Source organism: Delphinus delphis, chromosome 13, assembly GCF_949987515.2.
Source record: "Delphinus delphis chromosome 13, mDelDel1.2, whole genome shotgun sequence".
In the NCBI taxonomy this organism is placed as follows: Eukaryota; Metazoa; Chordata; class Mammalia; order Artiodactyla; family Delphinidae; genus Delphinus; species Delphinus delphis.
This window is the reverse complement of record NC_082695.1, coordinates 10,878,274-10,902,226: the sequence shown is the minus strand read 5'-3', so window position 1 is coordinate 10,902,226 and position 23,953 is coordinate 10,878,274. Positions and strand designations below refer to the sequence as shown.

General features: G+C 45.3%; 1 protein-coding gene across 3 annotated transcripts in view; it reads left to right on the top strand.

Annotated features, from left to right (window-relative positions):
* Positions 1–23,953, top strand: part of SUDS3 (SDS3 homolog, SIN3A corepressor complex component) — a 291,148-nt gene that overhangs the window by 9,146 nt on the left and 258,049 nt on the right. For all 3 annotated transcript variants that reach the window (XM_060028081.1, XM_060028080.1, XM_060028079.1), the window contains exons 5-10: positions 318–337; positions 1,576–1,732; positions 10,159–10,254; positions 11,196–11,257; positions 11,419–11,440; positions 12,602–12,707. In XM_060028081.1, coding sequence (XP_059884064.1) covers positions 318–337; positions 1,576–1,732; positions 10,159–10,254; positions 11,196–11,257; positions 11,419–11,440; positions 12,602–12,707 — 463 coding nt within the window. The remainder of the gene's footprint in view (positions 1–317; positions 338–1,575; positions 1,733–10,158; positions 10,255–11,195; positions 11,258–11,418; positions 11,441–12,601; positions 12,708–23,953) is intronic.

Genomic DNA, 23,953 nt, shown 5'->3' with positions numbered 1-23,953 from the left:
CTGAGGGTGTGTACTGAGTGGAAGAAGGGCTAGCTTCTAGCTCTTACTGATTTCGCCAGGGCAGTTTGGTTCCTGCTCGCTTTCACCCTTGGGCAGAGCTGCCAGAGCGCATTCTGTTCAGGGTCAGATTTTAACTAGACACGCATGCTTCTCGCATCCTACCCCTTCACATATATCAGCAGCTTACTGACGGAAACATTTTCTCCTTGCAACCGTGTTTTCAGAAAGCAATTACTGCTTCTAAATGAATCCTAACGTCACTGTCTAGAAAGGTGGCATAGCCTGGTGAATCTAATTGCATGTTTTATCTCTTTCAGAACTCTTCCTCCAGCTGGAAGTAAGTACCACGGGTCTTCTGGGCTTGCAGGCTCATTCTGAGACTGGAATCTTGCTCTCCCAACCGATCCAATGGCCTTTCCTTCCATTACCACGTAGACAGCTGGGAAGCCCCCCGGATGCCTCCATCAGTGTTCTGTTTGACTAAAGGACATTTGGTCTCAGTTCAGAAATTCCATCTATTCGTTTGTTGGTTGGGCAGCTTCTGCTTATCACAGAGGGGCTAGGGGATACTCACACTTGACCGCTTTCTTGTCGATGCTTATCTCACATTAAAGCCATTTGGGAGTATGTCTGAATTATAATGGCCTAATAGTTTGTTATATTGGTCCTCAAAGCAGCCTGGTCTCTGAATTGGCTCCGTTTTACAGCTGAAACCCTGGTTGGGTCGGAAAGATGGATTAAGATCTTTCACTTAGCAGACGTCTGAGTGCTGGTTGCATGTGAGGTGCGGCGCTACAGGCAGAGATGAGGGCTGGAATCTTGGGTAATGTGCTTGCTCCCGGGAGGCTGGTGTGTGTGTGGGGTGCGGCGGGGTCATAGTTTATCAAAGCCGTGTTATGAGAGACGGTGTTGGGACTGAAGTCACTGCAACACACACGGCCACAGCCCAGGGGGTCACAGGGTCCACAGCCGTAGCCCACCAGGAGCCCCCTTGTTCTTCACTTAATGCAACAGTGAGATTTGGAAAATGGATGCGTACGCATTTATTTTACTCAGTATAATTTCAGGGTTTGGGTACCTCGGGGTTCAGGCACCTAAGAAGTGATCCTGTCCTCTCGTTGGCCTTTATCTTACTGTAAGCATCAAAAAACAATAGAGTAACTCAGGCCGTCTTGACTTGGTATCCTGTAACTATTTTAAATATAGATATTTCATCTGGAATGTACTATTTTCTTTGAAATTGTGTCTTCAAGAGGGTTTATTTACTGTTTCTGAGAAACTTACATTCTGTTTTCACATACAATCCATAAAATACAAGATGTGGAAGAGAGGAAATAGATCTGAGTCACGAGTGAGGTATGCACATAAAACCAGAAGTGTGGTTCAGTTTCACACATTCGTTGGAAAACTTGCTCCCAGACACCCTGTTTCTGAAAGTTGGTGTGTTGACTGCAGCTGTTTCTCTTCTTTCTAGTAAATGTATTTCCTCTGTGCTTGTGCACAGAGCCAGGCTTTGTGTTGGAGCCCTGGCTGCCAGGGTCATGTAGCCCCAGCCTGTGTTTCTCTTTTGCTCAGACTGAACAAGTGGAAAGAAATTACATCAAAGAAAAGAAGGCGGCAGTGAAGGAATTTGAAGACAAGAAGGTTGAGCTGAAAGAGAACCTGATTGCCGAGCTAGAAGAAAAGAAGAAAATGATTGAAAATGAAAAGCTAACGATGGAACTGACTGGAGGTATGAAAGCACCACAGAGCAGGGTCCTGGGAGACCCAAGGGGGACCCTGGGGGGAGGGCGGTGCTCCGGTGCTGACTCCTGTTGGTTCCTCAGCAGAACAGAGTGAGCTGAAAGGAGGGTGGGCTTTCATACGGTGGGTCAGAGTTCTAGCTCTGTCTTGTATTGGCTGTGTGACTTCAGTCAAGCCACTTAACCCCTCTGAGCCAATTTCCCCCTCTGTAAAATGGGGCTGATCATATCTTATCTCACAAAACTGTGGTTAGAAATACGAGTGCCTAGTACAGGGCCCTGTACATAACAGCCGCTGGGTAAATTAAAGGGTAGATCTTTAATAGTGACTGCAACTTCAGGCTTATACTTTATTTAATGTAATTCCTGGGTCGACTGCCATTCCTATCTTGGTTATATTCACAAATTACCCTGGTCCCTCTGTGGTGGTAGGAATCCCTCTGCTTGTTTTTTTTCGTTCTACCTTCATTATGGAAAAAGCATTGTCTTCCTTTGACCCGGGTGTGAGAACAGAGGCTTTGGCTGTGTCATCTGTGCTGTTAGATCCCTTCGCCCCAGGTGTTACTGTGAACATTTCAGAAAGAGTTGTTACCATTTCAGCTGGGATAGCTAAACTGAACTGTTCTCTTGTAAAGGCAGGAAAGTTACGTTAGACTCGGAGCCAGTCCCTCCCTGGCCTTCTAGGATTCAGTCATCCGCATATGGGAACTCAGCAGGTTGTAGGCAAGTTTAAGGGAGAGGCAATATGGGCTGCCTCTTCTGTTGCCATATGTAGACCAACAATGCTGAGAAGGGTACACGATGGGAATTGCCTTGAACTAGCTATTTTGGAACTTGGCAAAATTTCTTTCCATCAGCAAATATCGCAAGGCACGTCAGTGGTGAGTTTGTCACTTGGGTATGTAAGTGACATGCCTTCGGCACACCCCAAAATTTCACTCCTATAATCATGTTCAGAAGGTCCTGGGGTTCTGGCATGTCTGATTTTTGTCGGGGTCCTTAAGAAATACACTGTTGTTATGTAAGTCCTTGGGGCTGACTTTGAAACTAAAAGTAACAGTTAAGAGCTGTATTTCCCCTTTGGTATTTCTGGTGCTGTTAGCTAACATGGACCTCCCATTGACACAAACTTCTAGCTCCAGTCCCCACGATGCACCGATGATCATGTGGTTGCGTCTAAAGTAGGGGTCTGACTCTTGAAAAATCTCTCTTCTGATACACCGTCCTCATTGAAAGACTTGGCAAGAGGAATGAATTCCTTGCAGACCACTGACAGTGGCTCAGAAATGTGTTTTGGTGAGAATGGATGCTGAAACAGCATCTTCAGAACAGCACCGTCTTATTCTTGTTGAAATGTTTTTTTAATTAAACTGCAAGCACATTGGTACCTTGTCCGGTCCCAGTCGGTGTGCCTGTTTTCTGACCTGCACACCGTCTTCTCCGACGGTGGCTCCGGCTGGCATTGACGCCTCATCGCTTTCCGTTAGAGCCACCAGATGCTCAGAGCCTTCATTAGGCTGGTGGGAAATATTGTCAGTTTATAGCTGCTCCCTTTCCATCTGCGGGGAAGGCTGTCATCACCTCACCTGTGATTTGGCAGCCTAATTATTGACAAGCGATAGATGTTGTTTGGCCAGGCAATTTTACAGCTGGAATCTTAACAGGGACAGTAGGCATCCTCAGTGGCTTGAGCGGCCAAACCTGCCAGGGTAGAAAAGACAAATAAATTCAGGGAAGTCATTTGTGATGCGGTAAAATAGATTACAGAAGTGCTTAAAGCTATAGCCATGGGCATTAAAGGTACCGATGTCCTTCCTCAAGCCGTTTGGTACCCTCGGTATGGAAAGCACTGCCAAGGTAATGATGGAGCGTCTAAAGAGAAGGCACTGGAGCTAGAAGGATAATGAGCGCTTCCACAGATGGTGCTGTTACGGTGTCGACTTAAAGGTCTGGTTTCCTTCCTCTCACCGAGTGACTGATTTCACTTCTGTGGATTGATGCCCAGTATCAGTGTTGCCTAGCTCTGCCCAGAAAACATACTTCCTAAAATCTCCTTCTCCAATTCAACATGAAGATCTCTTGAAAAACAAAGTGGAGTATGAGGCCAATGAGAAGCTTAAACCAGATAACACATTGGAAACAGGCGTACCCAGTGACCTGCTCTGTCCAAACAGGATTTCCGCCTTTCCAGCCATCTGTGGGAATTGGTGGGACGTTCTCTTCACTGCCTGAACCACTGGTGGAGAACCTGGGACAGCTGGCTTGTGCAGGCAGAAAGGTGTACTGTCGGCAGAGGAACTGGGATGGATTATAGGTCGGTGATTCCCCCACCTTGAATGCGTGTGTGAGTCAGCCGGGGGTCTTGATAAAATGCAGATTCTGGTTCAGGGGGTCTGGGGTGGAGCCAGTGATCCTGCAATTCTAACCACCTCTCCAGGACTGGTGATGCTGTTGGTCAGACCACACTTGGAGCAGTGAGATTATAGGTAGAATTACCTGAGGGTGACTTTTCTCTGCAGCTGAGGCCACGGTTCTCAGTAACCCCAGGAATCAACGAGAGCTTCATGAGCTTGAAAACGTGGGGCACTCTATCATTTTTAATTCATGTGTCCTCTTACCTTACGCCAGCCACCTTTTCTCCTTTCTGCCAACCGCCCGACTAACTGCCACTTTATCTTTAAGTTCTTGCCTCACCAGGGGCATCTTTCAACCTTCAGGCCCCTGTGGAAGTCATTCATGACCTCAGTAAAGCCTGTGAGGTTCCTTTAGAAGATACTGGATTCAGGGGACTTCCCTGGTGGCGCAGTGGTTAAGAATCTGCCTGCCAGTGCAGGGGACACGGGTTCGAGCCCTGGTGCAGGAAGATCCCACATGCCGCGGAGCAACGAATCCCATGCGCTCCGTGGGAGCGCTACTGAGCCTGCGCTCTAAAGCCCACGAGCCACAACTACTGAAGCCCGCGTGCTTGGGGCCTGTACTCCACAACAAGAGAAGCCACCGCAATGCGAAACCTGCACACCGCAACGGAGGGTAGCCCCCGCTCGCTGCAACTAGAGAAAGCCCGCGCACAGCAACGAAGACCCAATGCAGCCATAAATAAGTAAATAAATAGTTAAAAAAAAAAAAGATGTTACTGGATTCATAGCGGGAGGCATGAGTAATGATAATATCAAATAGAAGCTCTGAGTGTTTACATCGAGCCAGGTATAATATAAAAATAGTACAGCTGCCGCTGAAGGCTGACAGATGTGGTTGAATCCTAGCCCAGACATGAACTTGGTTCTGTGGTGGAGTTTTGCCATTTGACAAGGACACGATAGATCCCGCTGTGGAGGTTTGGTGTAGAGGTGAGAGGAGATGGTGCCCCGAGTGGCTAGCACGCAGAGTGCACGCTAAGGGCTGGGGAAGCTGTGACCTCATTGAGCTCCTGAGACTCCTGTGATGACTTGGCGGGGCAGGAGTGCAGGAATGGAGCCATTTGCTCCAGTGCCCCAGTGAGGTGGTGCTTAAGCCAGACTTGGGCCCCAAGCGTGTTCTCTTAACCACCGCATTATACTGACTCTAAATCCTGTGGACTCATGTGGTCCAAGTGCTTCACAGAATGAGGTTGATAGGGAAGTCTCTGTCCTCGAGGAGCTCATGTCCTCATTGGTACAAGACTGAGACGGTTTCCATGCTTTCCCCAGTGTGAGGTAGTTTTGAGAGAGGGGGATCCTAAATAAATGAAGGTAAAGGTGTGTCGAGCTGGTTTTCACTGATTGTAAAACATCAAGAGGCACATGTGGTTATACAGGAGCAGAGTCACTGGAACAGGTGCCCGCGAGCAGGAGGTCAAGGCGAGGAGAAGAGGCCCCGCACAAATGTCAGGGGAGGGGGGATGGAAGAGGGGACCTGGATTTGGGGTGGGATGGGCTTGTCCCCAAGACGTTCCTTCTTGTTGATGCTGTTGTGGAATCCAGGCCATTGAATGGGGTTGAGGATGCAGAGCGGTGGGCCTTGATCAGTTCACTCTTGAAATGCACCCCTGTGTTACGGGCAGCTGTGGCCTAATGGAAATTGGTCCCTTCGTTCCTACCCTGGTTTGGTCCCCGATGACCTAACCCTGATTTTTATCCACCCCCCCCCCACCCCCCACTTCAGGCCCCTGTTTGTGGTCACCATGCAGCCTGGATTTGTGATGTTGCCATTAGAGTGGGGTGTCCTGGGGTTTGGTCCGGGCCTTCAGTCCAGCCCCGTGGCTCGCTGCCCCTGGTTTGGGGGTAATTGCCCATCGGCTGCAGTGTCGGCTCTGCTGAGGCTTTTCTGTCACATTCTTACTTAAAAGGATGTTCCTTTGAATCCCTGCAACTAATTTTTTTTTTTCAGTAGCTAAACAAGTGTGAGTTTGTTTTCATGGTGCAAGTATGTTAAAGTGAAGTTAAAGTGAAGCTTTTACTGCATCTGTGCCCTGTAGGCGGGTGGGCTATTGGAGTGAATGACTCTGCCTTGAGAAGCGCAGAGCCAAAAGCCAGCCAGTACCCCATAGTTGTGTGTTACAAGGTAATTAGCGTTATCAGGACTATGTCTCCATAGGGCTGTGGCTTAGTACTGCCTCATCCTGTACTCCCATTTCTTAGCCAGCAGGCCCATCTGGAGAGCAGACCAGTAGGATTTACACGATTCAAGGCCACATATATACAGTGGTGTGGAGGGGAGTTGTGCACCTGGTCTCATCGCTCGCTTGGTGTTTTCTGTCACGAATGCTCCCCTGCCTCTGGTTTAATTGTTGGACGTTCAGTTAGATTCTGCACATTTTATCCTCACTTATTCACAGGAAGCAGACCTACAATAGGCCTCTGGATTAGGGAGGCTTTCTGGTTGAAGCCAGTTGGAGATGCTTTGTGTTTGGTGCATGATGTCCGAGAGGAAGCTACTTCCTGCTGGAGTGCCTTCTCCAGGGTGGCCACATTCCAAGGTCTGAGTTTCAGTTCCAGAAGTTTGGGTTTTGTCAGTGCACCTAGATTGAGCCCTTGGGGCTCCTGACCAAACTCCCAGGAGACAGATGTTAATAAACCCAGCCTGACATATATACAATGGAATATTACTTAGCCATAAAAAATGAAATTGAGTTATTTGTAGTGAGGTGGATGGACCTAGAGTCTGTCGTACAGAATGAAGTAAGTCAGAAAAACAAATACCTTATGTTAAGACATATATATGGATTCTAAACAAAAAAAAAGGTTCTAAAGAACCTAGGGGGCAGGACAGGAATAAAGACACATGTAGAGAATGGACTTGAGGACACGGGGAGGGGGAAGGGTAAGCTGGGACGAAGTGAGAGAGTGGCATGGACTACCAAATGTAAAATACAATACCAAATACACTACCAAATGTAAAATAGATAGCTAGTGGGAAGCAGCCGCATAGCATAGGGAGATCAGCTTGGTGCTTTGTGACCGCCTAGAGGGGTGGGATAGGGAGGGTGGGAGGGAGACACAAGAGGGAGGAGATATGGGGATATATGTATATGTATAGCTGATTCACTTTGTTATAAAGCAGAAACTACCACACCATTGTAAAGCAATTATACTCCAGTAAAGATGTTAAAAATAAATAAAAAATAAACCCAGCCTGCCAGCCTGTTTCTTCTGGTGAGAAATACGATTTCCAGGCGCACTCAAACCCAGGTGGTCAGTACATCCCATCTTTCTATGAAAAAATCGTCCGTAGAAGCCGACCATGCATACGTGGCTGGGATTGGAACAAAGTGAGTTAAGTAGGTAATCTTACTGTGTAGTTCCGGGCTGTGATACTTACATGTTGCTCTTCCCCTCGAATCACATCCTCCACCTGGACCCCTGGCCAGGACTGCTCCCTCCTCACTCACTCTCCTGGCTGGTGATGGGGACATGCTGATTAATTTTAGCGGCTTCTTCAGAGCACCATCCTTGTGCTGAAGTAGTCTTTTGGGTAAACTGATTAGGTTATTACGGTGACTAGATCAATAATGTGGATTGATTTTCACCGTCTCATACGGAGAATTCGATTATGCTTTCTGCTTTGTGAGTGATGGAGTTATTTTTTTCTGAGTTTTTTGGCCATGGTCAGACCGGCTTTTTCCCAAATCCTTTTATCTCTTCCTTTGCTTGCTTCCGTCATGCATCTCCCACCCCGGAGGGTAGGGCACACTTGGTGCCTTTTCTCTGGTGCTCTTTGGTCTTCCAAATTAGCTCTGAATGTTGCAAGCCTCACTGTTGACATCACTTTCCTTCAGGTGTATCACTTCTGTTCCAGCTGTTTGTGCCTTGACTTTTCAAAAAGATCTTTGTATGATTTTTTTCCTGGCTAAGAACATGATAATAAAAACTAGCATTGATTGAACTCTTATTATGCCAGGCACTATGTTGAGGGCTCACATGTATCATCTCATGTAATCTTCACAGCACCCTGCGAGGGTGGGTTATTGATATTTCCAGTTTATGGATGAGGAAACTTGAGACGTAAGAGTATTTACGCAGCCTGCCTTATGTCACACAGCGGCCGCAGGGATACCCACCCACCCGGCCAGTAAGAAACTGGAGAAGGGTGGCATCTCAGCATAGGGTAAGAGATGTCTTTTAGGGAGAAGGCTCCCCTTTCCCAGGGGTGGGTGCGTGTTTGTCCTCCTTCCGTCCCCACTTCTGAATACACCTTTATGAATGTTCATTAGGTCACTGGTTCTGGTCACTTTACCTCCATTCCTAGGGGAGAAAAGTCAGTATTGCCCATTTCTCTTCTGCAGAAATGCCTTTTGACTTTGTTCGCACAAACCAAGGCCTCTCAGGTCTCGAGAGTTGCCATGGTGGACGGGCTATGTTGAATTCCCTAAGGCTGTCCTGTCTGCTCTGTACACAGGATGCGTAGTCATGAATTAACTGCATCTCATCATCAGACTTGACCTCATCTAGTTGTTCTGCAGGAAACCCCGTGCAGCCAGCCCCTCCCATGCGCCAGAACGATCGCTCTGCGTTGGGGTGGAATCCATGCATCCGCTGGGGGAGTGTCCCAGATGCTGGCAGTTGGTGGTAGGGGTTTGTACAGATGCTCTGCTTACTGGGAAGGTGGCGTGACTCCGGGGAAGCCATCACAGCAGGGGCAGTGTTGAGCTGCTCTCCGAGGATGTTGTGTAGGAGTTTCTGGGCAGAAAAGAGGAGGGTAGGCGGAGGGCAGCACACACAGGCTTGAAGGCATAGAAAGTAAGGTGCCCTTGGGTAACAGAATAGTTGAAAGCTTGCTCCCGGGCTCTCTGTGAAGGAAGGAGAAGGGAGGGAGACCGGAAGGGAGACACGGCCTTTATTCTGTAGCCAATGGCGAGCCATTGAAACATTTCATAGAAAGAGTGATGTGCTAAATGATCCGGTTCATGTCTTCCGAAGATCCCTTTGAGGGAGACAGGGTGTGATGAGGGGATGGAGTTGAGAGGCCGTTCACAGGCAGAAGTGTCATTATCTGGTGGGTCTGATGTGTGGGTGAAGAAAGACAAGTCACAGATGACAGTTGGCTCCGGCTGGGAAGGGTGGGTCGTTGGGGAGATGGCCTTGGGGCCTGAGACATGGGGAAGAAGTGGGTTCATGTGGAACCTGGAGAAGAGTGTGTGACATCGTGGGGTGTGGGATGCCATGCAGCGGGGTGGGTGGGGCTGGAACTGGTGACGGGAAATTCGCCGGGATCCAGGCCGAGAACTGACTGGACCCCGCAGAGCACCAGTGTCTAAGGAGCAGGCCAGCAAGAAGAACTCCAAGGAGGCAGAGCAGGAGAGGAGAGATCTGTGTGGCCGCTGCGGGCGGCAGGGGAAAAGTGTGTGGTGAGGGGTGAGTCGAGGAGGAAGAAAGGAGGCCTTTCTCAGGAGCCCTCAGGGTATCAGTCTGGATAGTCAAGCAGTCACAAAAGGTTATAAAGTAAAATGAAAAGAGCCCAGGTTTGTAAATCTCATGTAAAAATGTTGGGCCTGAGGCCAGAGGCCTCTCAAAGGGCCTTTCATGCCGGTGGGCTCTGGTTTACCCACTCTCTGTGGGAACGGCGGGAATTAGAGAAGACCCAAAGGTTCCTTCTGATCCCAAGAGCCTACTGCTCTGTGGCCTCTTGATTTGAGGGAGGGAGAGGAAAATTTCTAGTTTCCAGGGAGCCAGAGAGAGGCCAGCCGTGGCTGCAGTGGGATGCTGCAGGGCGGGGCTGTGTCTCAGAGAGGGGTGTGCTCCTAGGTCAGCAGGTCTGAGTCTCCTGAGCACAGACCTCTCGAAAGTCTGATACGGTGTCTGACTCGGGCCATGTGTGGACCAGACGTCCCCGATAAAACACTTCTGATTGGGTGGCTCTGGGGCCGATATTCTTACACTGCAAATTCTTGCTGACTTCAGGTTGGAGTTGGATAGATTCACCCATTCCATTCTTGCCACAGATTCTATGGAAGTGAAACCCATCATGACCAGAAAGTTGCGGAGGCGACCAAATGATCCTGTCCCCATCCCAGACAAGAGACGAAAACCTGCTCCTGATATCCGTTGCATCAAGCCTTAATCACTTTTCTTCCTTTAGACTGTTGAATCCTTTGCTTTTCCATTCGATAGAATACACATGGCCGTGGTCCTTCAGAAATTGTCATGTTTGGCTGGAAAGCACATGTATTTATCCGGGAGGTAGGGGATGGCCATTTTATGATTGGAGTCCTCAATTGTTACTGCTTTGAGTGGGAGGAATTTATAGACAGCAGTTATTTGGAAAGGGACTCTGTGCTGGTTTTGACACTCACTGGGAGATTCATGTGCCTTAGATTTTCCCATCTGTGAAATGAGGACCGTAATACTTGCCTTTCGTACTTCAGTCAGCTATGTCCCCCAAACAGTGGATTGCAAACTGTTGTTTAATTAAAGCAAAAGATCTCAGTCGGACATCAAGAAGCCCCTTTAATCATAACAGTGGGAATGGGAAGGGGACACATGGGGGAGTGTTGTTTCCATCGTCTCGAGGAGATAATAAATAGCCATTTGTACAAAATGGTTTTGTTATTTGTCTGCCACGAGGAAGGGGCATAAGTTCACGTTCCCTTCATCTTATCAACTGAGAATTGAAGCTGTTAGGCAAGATTAATCCTGTACCTGTGTGGAAGTCTCAGATCTTTGGAACAAAAGCACTTCACAGATTGAGGATGAAGTTCTTTACTGTGGCCTGGGCTCTCACTGTTGTTGTAGTTACCTATGGAGTCTCATTTCACCTTCTTACCATAGAAGTTTGTAAGATGGGGGGGGATGTGAATTCTTTTAGATACCTGGCTCCATGACATTTAGTAGGAAGATCAAAAAGTTCCAAGAGGCAAACTGTAGAAACATGGTGGAACATACTCTCACTTTGTAGATTCTCAAACGCTGGCACCATTTTGTTTCTTTCTATTTGCTTGGCAGCCATCCTTTTCAGACACGTTCCTTTAACTCTGAACACCCCAGCTAAACTATTTGTTAACAGATGAACAGATCATGGAGGATCTGAGAACGTTAAATAAGGTACAGTTCGATTTTTTTGATTCATTTGAAAGCGTAGGCTTGATGTGGGTTTTCTGCTTTATTTTGTTCTTATTGCTACTTGTTAAATCACTTTTATACCTTTGACACCTTACGTTGTATCTGAAATGATTTTCTCTAAGATTTTTTTGTTCTTCTTACAGCTGAAGTCACCCAAGAGACCAGGTAAGTGCACGATGTTGCTGGCATTCGTGCAATCTTTTTATCATATTGTTGGAAAAGCATGCGAATACCTGACAGGAAGTTGTTGCAGTTTTCAAAAGCAAAATGTTCATCATTTGCCTAAGAGCAGTCATCATGAAAACTGGAGTGGACCTCATGTGTACCCTCCCCTGATTTATTTTTTTTTTAATCCTGCTATGTTAAAGTTACTTTGTCTTTTCCTTAGGATTTATTTTAAGAGAGACATTTCCTTCTTTGTAGGCATCAGGCATAAGATTTAAGTGCACATGCATTTCTGACAATGAAACCAGAAGGGTTTTGCAGTGTGAGTTGCTTTGTGGAATTCAGTACGAGGCACGCTTACCCAGTGGCTTTTCGCAGCTGCTTCTGGTAACGGCCTCTCGGGCTGCTCCCAGTCCCAGCTTACAGAGGAGACCCACCCAGTGTTCGGGGTGCTTCTGTTTAGAGCAGCACTTAAGGGTCGTTGCTAGGCTGCAGAATAGAATTCTGAACTGACAAGGCTTTTTTTTTTTTGGTTTTAAGCGCTGCGATTACTTACACATCCCTCTACCAGGCAAGTCTTGTGAAAGAAAACAAGATTCTTCTCGCTCTAGATAATTACCTTCTGAGAGCTGCCATGGTCCACAGAGACGTCCTGAGTTTCTGAAGGCCTGGAGGGGAGGGGGTTTTGTGAGTGTGTGAATTTAGATGATTTGAACCCACTGCAGTTATCAGATGATTTGAACCCACTGCCCAGTAACCTGCCCTGCTTTGTAATAAATATTTCTAGAAATGATTCCATTTTTATAAATTTAAAGAGATTTTTCTAGTTCTTGCCATTGGAGCTTCTGATGGTCAGTGTTGCCACAGTCCTACTCTGAGTCACCTTGGGCAAACCCCTTAGGCTGTCCGAGCCTTAGGTTTCAGTTTCCCTTCTGTGTGGTGAGGTTTCTCTTTGCCTTGCCTTCCTCACAGAGTTGCTTTAAGGATTCAGTTAGATGTGATGTACAAGAATTTTGTTGAATTCCCATTTATTACAACTGTAAGGACTTGATCATGATTGTTTCCCCCGTTTTAATAGTATTTCAATGAAAGCATGTTAGCTGGTGGACTCGCATGCTCATGCCACACTTAGTCATTGAAGTATCTCTTTGGTTCCTCCAGCATCCCCATCCTCTCCCGAACACTTGCCCGCCACACCTGCAGAGTCTCCAGCCCAGAGGTTTGAAGCTCGGATAGAAGATGGCAAACTGTACTATGATAAAAGATGGTATGTTCTTGGTAAACACAGATTACTCGTTAGAATCTCAAAAGAACCATTTGGAAATAGGGCTGGGGCTGTCTATAGTTGTTATTTCAGAGCGTGGCTGCTGCTTAACTAAAGGTAGAGGAGCATTTAGAAGTTGTCAGGAGTCTTGGATCCATACGGCTTTTTAGCTCTCTGAAGGCAGTGCTTCCCCAAAACGTGCTCTTCTAGTAGTGGCCCCCCTTCTCTCTCCATGCTGCTCTCACCATACTAGAACTTGTGGTGCCCCTGTAGACTGGCATCAGGGCTTATGTCCCCCTCTGCCCCCTCTTAACTGCACCCCTGTGTGCTAAAATTAATAGGAGTTCTGTGGAAGAAAGGATTTTGTGGTCAGATGAGTTTGGGGGAATGGCCATGTTAGCTAAGACCAACGGGTTTCATCATTGTAGCACTCTGGGTCCTCTGATATGCTAATGTACACTGTGAATTTCTGAGATGTTATTAGGTGTTGTTTATTTGACTGAGGTACCCTTTTGCATGCAACATCCTGCAGCACGAGTGTTCCAGGAAAAATAATCAGGGGAGGTGTATCCTAAAACGTTACTAGTTTAGATTGAAGACGGTTTGAAACCTTCAGACCACCAGCGTTTTCATTGGGAAGAAAATGGCAAAACAATGTGAAAAACAAATACTCATGCATTTACTCTTCCAACAAATATTTACTGTTTGCTCTGTGACTAGGCGTTCTCCTAGGTGTTAAGTCACCGGGACACTGCCACCTTTTCTTTAAATTCGAATTTCTTCCTTTTATTCATTGCCCACATGCAGGCATAGTCTCACTCGGGTTAAGTCATGGTAGACACATAATTGCGTACTGCCTTTCCACTTGTTTATATGTTTTTCTGGGTTATTGTATGATCTCTGTAATTGTCATTTATAATGGTTATATGATTTTTTTGAGTTTCAATATATTTATTTAACCCAAAATTCCAAAATTAACGTTGTGGTTATTTTGAATGTTTTGAACTTTCTTAAAAAACCCCAACACTGTGTTAGTTGATAACCTTATAATATTGTATTTCTGAAGTTGGGAAAAAAGCTTAGAGACCTCGTGATGCCTAAAATAAATCAGTTCCACCTCTGAGGCTGCAGTGAGTTAATAACACATTGGAAGATGAAGGCTGGCTCTGTCTGTAAACCGGATCTTTTTTCTTTAACATTTTTATTGGAGTATAATTGCTTTACAGTGTTGTGTCAGTTTCTGCTGTATAACAAAGTGAATCAGCTATATGCATACATATATCCCGATATCGCGTCCCTGTTGTGTCTCCCTCCCACCCTCCTTATCCCACTACTCTAGGTGGTTGCAAAGCACCGAGCTGATCTCCCTGTGCTATGCATCTGCTTCCCACTAGCTATTTATTTTACATTTGGTAGTGTATATATGTCAGTGCTACTTTCTCACTTCATCCCAGCTTACCCTTCCCCCTCCCCATGTCCTCAAGTCCATTCTCTATGTGTGTGCCTTTATTCCTGTCCTGCTCCTAGGTTCATCCGAACCTTTTTTTTTTTTAGGTTCCATATATATGTGTTAGCATACGGTATTTGTTTTTCTCTTTCTGACTTACTTCATTCTGTATGACAGACTCTAGGTCCATCCACCTCACTACCAATAACTCAATTTCGTTTCTTTTTATGGCTGAGTGATATTCCATTGTATATATGTGCCAAATCTTCTTTATTGTTTGATCTTTCGATGGACACTTAGGTTGCTTCCATGTCCTGGCTACTGTAAATAGAGCTGCAGTGAACATTGTGGTACATGACTCTTTTTGAATTATGGTTTTCTCAAGGTATATGCCCAGTAGTGGGATTGCTGGGTCGTATGGTAGTTCTATTTGTAGTTTTTTAAGGAGCCTCCATACTGTTCTCCATAGTGGCTGTATCAATTTACATTCCCACCAACAGTGCAAGAGGGTTCCCTTTTCTCCACACCCTCTCCAGCATTTATTGTTTGTAGATTTTTTGATGATGGCCATTCTGACTAGTGTGAGGTGATACCTCATTGTAGTTTGGATTTGCATTTTTCTAATGGTTAGTGATGTTGAGCATCTTTTCATGTGTTTGTTGGCAATCTGTATATCTTCTTTGGAGAAATGTCTATTTAGGTCTTCTGCCCATTTTTGGATTGGGTTGTTTGTTTTTTTAATATTGAGCTTCATGAGCTGCTTGTGTATTTTGGAGATTAATCCTTTGTCAGTTGCTTTGTTTGTAAATATTTTCTTCCATTCTGAGGGTTATCTTTTCGTCTTGTTTATGGTTTCCTTTGCTGTGCAAAAGCTTTTGAGTTATATTAGGTCCCATTTGTTTGTTTTTATTTCCATTTCTCTAGGAGGTGGATTAAAAAGGATTTTGCTGTGATTTATGTCATAGAGTGTTCTGCCTATGTTTTCCTCTAAGAGTTTTATAGTGTCTGGCCTTACATTTAGGTCTTTAATCCATTTTGAGTTTATTTTTGTGTATGGTGTTAGGGAGTGCTCTAATTTCATTCTTTTACATGTAGCTGTCCAGTTTTCCCGGCACCACTTATTGAAGAGGCTGTCTTTCCTCCATTGTATACTCTTGCCTCCTTTATCAAAGATGAGGTGATCATATGTGCATGGGTTTATCTCTGGGCTTTCTATCCTGTTCCATTGATCTATATTTCTGTTTTTGTGCCAGTACCATACTGTCTTGATGACTGTAGCTTTGTAGTATAGTCTGAAGTCAGGGAGTCTGATTCCTCCAGCTCCGTTTTTCGTTCTCAAGATTGCTTTGGCTATTCAGGGTCTTTTGTGTTTCCATACAAATGGTGAAATGTTTTGTTCTAGTTCTGTGAAAAATGCCATTGGTAGTTTGATAGGGATTGCATTGAAACTGTAGATTGCTCTGGGTAGTAGAGTCATTTTCACAATGTTGATTTTTCCAATCCAAGAACATGGTATATCTCTCCAGCTGTTTGTATCATCTTTAATTTCTTTCATCAGTGTCTTATAGTTTTCTGCATACAGGTCTTTTGTCTCCTTGGGTGGGTTTATTCCTAGGTATTTTATTCTTTTTGTTGCAGTAGTAAATGGGAGTGTTTCCTTAATTTCTCTTTCAGATTCTTCATCATTAGTGTTTAGGAATGCAAGAAATTTCTGTGTATCTTTAGGATTCTCTATGTGTAGTATCATGTCATCTGCAAACAGTGACAGTTTTACTTCTACTTTTCCAATTTGGATTCCTTTTATTTCTTTTTCGTCTCTGCTGTGGCTAAAACTTCCAAAACTATGTTGAATGATAGTGGTGAAAGTGGACAACCTTGTCTTGTTCCTGATCTTAGAGGAAATGGTTTCAGTTTTTCACCATTGAGAATGATGTTGGCTGTGGGTTTGTCATATATAGGCTTTATTATGTTGAGGTAGGTTCCCTCTTTGTCTACTTTCTGGAGAGTTTTTATCATAAATGGGTGTTGAATTTTGTCAACAGATTTTTCTGCATCTATTGAGATGATTATGTGGTTTTTATCCTTCAGTTTGTTAATATGGTGTATCACATTGATTGATTTGCATATATTTAAGAATCCTTGCATTCCTGGGATAAACCCCACTTGATCATGGCGTATGATCCTTTTAATGTGCTGTTGGATTCTGTTTGCTAGTACTTTGTTGAGGGTTTTTTTTTTTTTTTTTTTTGCGTCACATGGACCTCTCACTGTTGTGGCCTCTCCCGTTGCGGAGCATAGCCTCCAGACGCGCAGGCCCAGTGGCCATGGCTCATGGGCCTAGCCGCTCTGCGGCATGTGGGATCTTCCTGGACTGGGGCATGAACCCGTGTCCCCTGCATCGGCAGGCGGACTCTCAACCACTGCGCCACCAGGGAAGCCCTTGTTGAGGATTTTTGCATCGATGTTCATCAGTGATATTGGCCTGTAGCTTTCTTTCTTTGTGACATCTTTGTCTCGTTTTGGTTCCAGGGTGATGATGGCCTCATAGAATGAGTTTGGGAGTGTTCCTCCCTCTGCTGTATTTTGGAAGAGTTTGAGAAGGATAGGTGTTAGCTCTTCTCTAAATGTTTAATAGAATTCTCCTGTGAAGCCATCTGGTCCTGACCTTTTGTTTGTTGGAAGATTTTTAATCATAGTTTCAATTTCAGTGCTTGTGATTGGTCTGTTCATATTTTCTGTTTCTTCCTGGTTCAGTCTCGGAAACTTATGCTTTTCTAAGAATTTGTCCTATTTTTTCTAGCAGGTTGTCCATTTTATTGGCATGGAGTTGCTTGTAGTAATCTCTCATGATCCTTTGTATTTCTGCAGTGTCACTTGTTCCTTCTCCTTTTTCGTTTCTAATTCTGTTGATTTGAGTCTTCTTGTTTTTCTTGATGAGTCTGGCTAATGGTTTATCAATTTTGTTGGTCTTCTCAAAGAACCAGCTTTTAGTTTTATTGATCTTTGCTATTGTCCTTCATTTCTTTTTCACTTACTTATGATCTGATCTTTATGATTTCTTTCCTTCTGCTAACTTTGGGTTTTTTGTTCTTCTTTCTCTAATTGCTTTAAGTGTAAGGTTAAGTTGTTTGAGATTTTGCGTGTTTCTTGACGTAGGATTGTATTGCTATAAACTTACGTCTTACAATTGCTTTTGCTGCATCCCATAGGTTTTGGGTTGTGTTGTTTTCATTGTCATTTGTTTCTAGGTAAGTTTTGATTTCCTCTTTGATTTCTTCAGTGATTTCTTGGTTATTTAGTAGCGTATTGTTTAGCCTCCATGTGTTTGTATTTTTTACAGCTTTTTCCTGTAATTGATGTCTAGTCTCATAGCATAGTGGTCAGAAAAGATACTTGACACGATTTCAATTTTCTTAAATTTACCAAGGCTTGATTTGTGACCCAAGATATGGCCTATCCTGGAGAATGTTCCATGAGTGCTGGAGAAGAAAGTGTATTCTATTTATTTGGATGGAATGTCCTATAAATATCAATTCAATTCATCTTGTTTAATATATCATTTAAAGGTTGTAGTTCCTTATTTATTTTCATTTTGGATGATCTGTCTGTTTGTGAAAGTGAGGTGTTAAAGTCCCCTACTATGATTGTGTTACTGTCCATTTCCTCTTTTATGGCTGTTAGCATTTGCCTTATGTATTGAGGTGCTCCTATTTTGGGTGCATAAATATTTACAATTGTTATATCTTCTTGGATTAATCCCTTGATCATTATGGAGTGTCCTTCTTTGTCTCTTGTAATAGTCTTTATTTTAAAGTCTATTTTGTCTGATATGAGAATTGCTACTCCAGCTTTCTTTTGATTTCCTTTTGCATGGAATATCTTTTTCCATTCCCTCACTTTCAGTCTGTATGTGTCCCTAGGTCTGAAGTGGGTCTCTTGTAGATAGCATATTTAGGGGTCTTGTTTCTGTATCCATTCAGCAAGCCTGTGTCTTTTGGTTGGAGCATTTAATCCATTTACATTTAAGGTAATTATCGATATGTATGTTCCTATTCCCATTTTCTTAATTGTTTTGGGTTTGTTATTGCAGGTCTTTTCCTTCTCTTGTGTTTCCTGCCTAGAGAGTTCCTTTAGCATTTGTTGTAAAGCTGGTTTGGTGGTGCTGAATTCTCTTATCTCTTAAAATAAAGATTTTAATTTCTCCATCAAATTTGAATGAGATCCTTGCTGGGTAGCGTAATCTTGGTTGCAGGTTTTTCTCCTTCATCACTTTAAATATGTCCTGCCACTCCCTTCTGGCTTGCAGAGTTTCTGCTGAAAGATCAGCTGTTAACCTTATGGGGATTCCTTTGTATGTTATTTGTTGCTTTTCCCTTGCTGCTTTTTTTTTTGGGGGGCGGGGGGTGGGTTCGCGGGCCTTTCACTGTTGTGGCCTCTCCCATTGCGGAGCACAGGCTCCGGACGCGCAGGCTCAGCAGCCATGGCTCATGGGCCCAGCCGCTCCGCGGCATGTGGGATCTTCCCGGACCGGGGCACGAACCCGTGTCCCCTGCATCGGCAGGCAGACTCTCAACCACTGCGCCACCAGGGAAGCCCTCCCTTGCTGCTTTTAATACTTTTTTATTTGTATTTAACTTTTGATAGTTTCATTAATATGTGTCTTGGCATGTTTCTCTTTGGTTTTATCCTGTATGGTACTCTCTGTGCTTCCTGGACTTGATTGACTGTATCCCTTCCCATGTTAGGGAAGTTTTCAACTATAATCTCTTCAATTATTTTCTCAGTTCCTTTCTTTTTCTCTTCTTCTTCTGGGACTCCTATAATTCGATTGTTGGTGCATTTAATGTTGCCCCAGAGGTCTCTGAGACTGTCCTCAATTCCTTTCATTCTTTTTTCTTTATTCTGCTCCCTGGCAGTTATTTCCACCATTTTATCTTCCAGGTCACTTATCCGTTCTTCTGCCTCAGTTATTCTGCTATTGATTCCTTCTAGAGTATTTTTAATTTCAGTTAATGTGTTGTTCATCACTGTTTGTTTGCTGTTTAGTTCTTCTAGATCCTTGTTAAATGTTTCTTGTATTTTCTCCATTCTGTTTCCGAAATTTTGGATCATCTTTACTATCATTACTCTGAATTCTTTTTCAGGCAGGCTGCCTATTTTGTCTTCATTTTTTTTAGTATTGTAGGTTTTTACTTTGCTACTTCATCTGTAACATATTTTTCTGTCATTTCATTTTTTTTTTTCCTCTTTTTGATGGTGGTTCTGTATTCCTATCTTACTGGTTGTCTGGCCTGAGACGTCCAGCACTAGAGTTTACAGGCAGTTGGATAGAGCTGGTTCTTGGCGCTGAGATGAGCACCTCTGGGAGGCCTCACTCCAGTTAATATTCTCAGGGGTCTGAGGTTGTCTTTTAGTCTAGCGGTTTGGACTTGGAGCCCCCACCACAGGAGCCTGGGCCTGACCTCCAGCCTGGGAACCAAGATCTCACAAACTTTGTGGCGTTGTTTAAAAAAGAAAGAAAGAAAAAAAAGGAGCAGTACAATATCAAAGAATAAGAAACAGGGCTTTCCTGGTGGCTCAGTGGTTGAGAGTCTGCCTGTCGATGCAGGGGACAGGGGTTCATGCCCCGGTCCGGGAAGATCCCACATGCCGCGGAGCGACTAGGCCCTTGAGCCATGGCCTCTGAGCTTGCGCGTCTGGAGGCTGTGCTCCGCAACGGGAGAGGCCACAACAGTGAGAGGCCCGCGTACTGCAAAAAATAAAAATAAAAAAGAATAAAAAACAAAATAAAATTAGATAAAAAAATATAGTAGGAAAAATAAAACTTTAATTGGGGCTTCCCTGGTGGCGCAGTGTTGAGAGTCTGCCTGCCAATGCAGGGGACACGGGTTTGTGCCCCGGTCCGGGAAGATCCCACATGCCGCGGAGCGGCTGGGCCCGTGAGCCATGGCTGCTGAGCCTGCGCGTCCGGAGCCTGTGCTCCGCAACGGGAGAGGCCACAACAGTGAGAGGCCCGCGTACCACAAAAAAACCCACAAAACTTTAATTGAAGCAACTGCAACAAGGTAAAATAAAACCACAGCAGGGAAAAGAAACAAAAAGGTTGGGGGGGGGGACAAGCCAAAAGGAGAGAACAATAACAAAGTATAAAAAATAAAATAAAATTCGAAAAATAAAAACTTTATTAAGAAAAATAAAAATATAAAAGAATCAGCAACAGTGAATTAACAAGATAAAAGAGAACCCCAATCTAAAAGATGAAAACAGAAAAAAAAAAAGTCTTGCCTAGGGGGGTGGAGTTTGGGCAGGGGTGGAACTTGGGCAGGGGTGGGCTTTAGGGTGGGGCGGGACCTAGGCCGGTGGGTGGGTGACTGTGGTCGTGGGGCGGGGCCTAGGCGGGGCAATGGTCAAGCGTGGGGGGACTCTGCTTAGGACCTGCGCAAGGGGAGAGGCTGCTCCTGGAAAGGAGGACCTCTGCAGAGTGGAGTTCTGAGTTTAGAGGTAGTGCCCTGCGGGAGGCTGTGTGGGTGGCGTTTAGGCCCAGGGCGTTGGAGGGGGTCCCCCAGTGTAGGGGTGGGGCCCTGGGTGGGGGTGTGGGGAGGGGCTTGGGCTCTGTGAGGCAAGGGATTAGGACCCTGCCTGCTGGGCTCCCTTGTGCCTAAGCAGACAGGGAAAGCGCTGGCCTCCCCCACCCCCTTCCCCAGGGTCTCCCTCGTCACTGGACCCCTAACCGTGGATGGGTCCCACTGGGTGTAGGAACTCCTCCCCTCCCCCAGCCGCCCCTCAGGGGTGCTGGTCCCAGAGGTCTGGCCTTTACTTTTGTTCCCCCTTCCCTCCCTCCCACTCCTTCAGGACCCGCGTGGCTGGAGGCCGCCTCAGTGGGCAGAGGATCAGGCCCGGGATCTCAGCAGGTTCCTGGGGGCCCAAGTGGGCAAGGGGAACCTGGCCACACTCCCTTTTTTTGTGTGTGTGTGTGTTATGCGGGCCTCTCACTGTTGTCGCCTCTCCCATTGCGGAGCACAGGCTCCAGACGTGCAGGCTCAGCGGCCATGGCTCACGGGCCCAGCCGCTCCACAGCATGTGGGATCTTCCCAGACTGGGGCACGAACCCATGTCCCCTGCATCGACAGGTAGACTCTCAATCACTGCGCCACCAGGGAAGCCCCCACACTCCCTTTTGATCCTCTGCCCTCCCAGTGTTCCCCCAATTTCCCCCTTGGGGCGAGGGATCCCTTCCCCTCCCCAGCCACCCTTCAGGGGCACCAGTCCTGTCCTGCCTCCACTTCTCCTCCCCCTTCACTCCCCCCATGCCCCACGTCCTACCCGGCCCCTGGGGGTTCTTCCTGTCCGCTTAGGTGTCTATGGTTCCCCACCGGTGCCTGGTAGGTGCTCTAGTTGTGAGGAGATGCGAATTCTGCATCCTCCTAGTCCGCCATCTTGACTCCGCCCCCTGTAACCCTGATCTTAGTGACTTCTGCCCCTGTCATTTGACGACTGTTTTTCTAAGAGGCCAGTTATGTTGTGTCCTAACATAGTTTATCAGAACACAGCACCACTAGGTGGCAGGCCCTGACAGCTCAACACCCTGAGGGGCAAAATAAAATGAAAAATGTTTCTAATAATGAAAACCAAATAACCTTTAAAGATCAAGCCCACACATAAGAACCATCTTCAAAAATGATAAGATTTATCGCTAGCATTTTTACGGATCTGTGAGTCTTAAAGCCATGTGATATTTCAAATGATGTTCGTTTTGTCATTGCGTTGCTTCTGATCTTCCTCCTTCTAAGGCTTAATCCTTAGACTTTGTGAGACATGTCTTGAGGATGAAAATGCAGTAAAATAAAATTCTTGTTTTTCTAAAGAAAGGACCCACGGTGACTGGTGTTTCATAATGTAGGCAGTGGTCAGGTGGGGTGTGGTAGATCACCTAAGCATTTTGAAGGAATGTCACAATCACTGTCTTTCTCCCAGTGGCGGCAGAAATCTGTCAAGTGTCTCGGAGCATTTTACTATTTTAGTGACTTTCAAGTTGCTTACTCTCTTGTTAAATATTGAGACTGTTGTTTTCTGTGTTCTGTGTGTTTGCCATCTTTGGCCTTGGAGGTCAGGTTCATGACTCATCTGCTGAAAGGCAGGTCCCCCCCGCCCCCTGCATCTGGAAGGTGTTTGCCAGGAGTTCTCTACAGGACCGGCCTCTCGCGGCTCACCAGGCTCCTGATGTTTGGCTTTTGTGTCCTTGCCAGTTTGGAGGCTTTCATTCTTCCTTCTTTTCCAGCAGTTGTGGCCTGTGGCTGAGAGGTTGGCTGAATCACTTTCTGCTCTTTCCAGTGATGTGGAGTATTTTGGTGAAACAGTATTTCTGGTAAAACATGTTTCATTCAGTTTTAATGACTTCAGCAAAATGAGCCTGGTTCAGGCTTCCCATCTTGGCCTGAAGGCTTATCAAGCTACATTTCTTTTGGAAAGATAAGCATCTTCCCTTTTCCTGGGTCTTATACTGCTTTTAAGACATTTTATATCCTGTAAGTTTTCCTCACATTTTGATTTGAACCTTATAACCCTTCTTAGAAAGTACTGCGAAAGTAGCTGAGATTTTAAAGTAACTCACTGATGGTGCCGGTGGACTGTTTTTTCTTTCCTCACTTTAAATCCAGCACTGCTGAAGTGAATTCAGTGAAGTCACCCACTTGCATGGGTGGATTTAACCCTCCGGCCTTTGCCTGACACGAGAGATTATTAACTCAAAACAGTGACTCTTTACAGCTAGAATCAGGATTCCTTTAAGTCCTGTAGTTATAACATGGTATTCATGGGTTTTTTTGGGGAAATGACACATTAATATCAGTACAGTAGGATACAAAATTAAATTAATTCTACCCCTTCCCTGCCCCACTTTTTGACCCACCTTCTAAAGCAATTGCTTTTTTCCATAATAGTAGCAGTGGTTCTATTTTGTCAGGTTTAACAGTAGAGGCAGAGCTTTAAGAACTTAACTGTAGGGATTCCCAGGTCAGGATTTCCATTAGTAATAAAGTCAATTTGACATTTGGGGCTTGTTCTCTGAGGCTATTTAAAGTATTTTTTTCAGCAGAGATGAGTTGTAGCTTGTAAAACAGGTTAATTGGCAAAAAAAAAGTGATAATGTACATTTTTACTAATTTAACTTTATTTTTGTATTTTTAACATTTTTTTGTGTCTAAACATATTCTGAATCCCCCCCTCCTTTTAATTAGTATTTAGAAACCGGCAAGTAAATTTGTATGTTACGGTTGTCATATACTTTTTGGTTTCATCTTGAAACCGCCGCCCCAGCATGAGCACTTTAATTTCTGAGGACTTATTTTTTTTTCCCCAGGGAATTTGGGTAATTTACTAGATTTGATATCCAGGGATAATGGTTCCCCAAGACCATTGTGTGGTGCCTGACAACCGCTGGAGGTCCCGGGGCCTCTGCTTCACGAGGACCTGGGAATCAGCTGGTTTGGGAAACACGCTGGCGAGCTCTCCTGTGGAGCCCAGGGAGCACATGGAGCACTGCTGGCCATTCAGGCCACCACCATCCGGCGGTTCCAGAGCAGGCGGATTTGGGAGGTGGCCAGCTGTGCAGGTCCCAGACCGCTTCCCAGGGGTAGTAGGTTACATTGCGTGGTTTACTCCTGAGGTTTACTTTAAAGCCAGTCGGATGGGTTGGGGTTTGGGTGCTGAGCGCATCTGAGGGAAAATGCAGCACGTCTCAGGAGAGTTGTCTGGCTTGTCTCCCAGAGTTGTCTTTAACAGACACTAAGACATTAATTTGTGA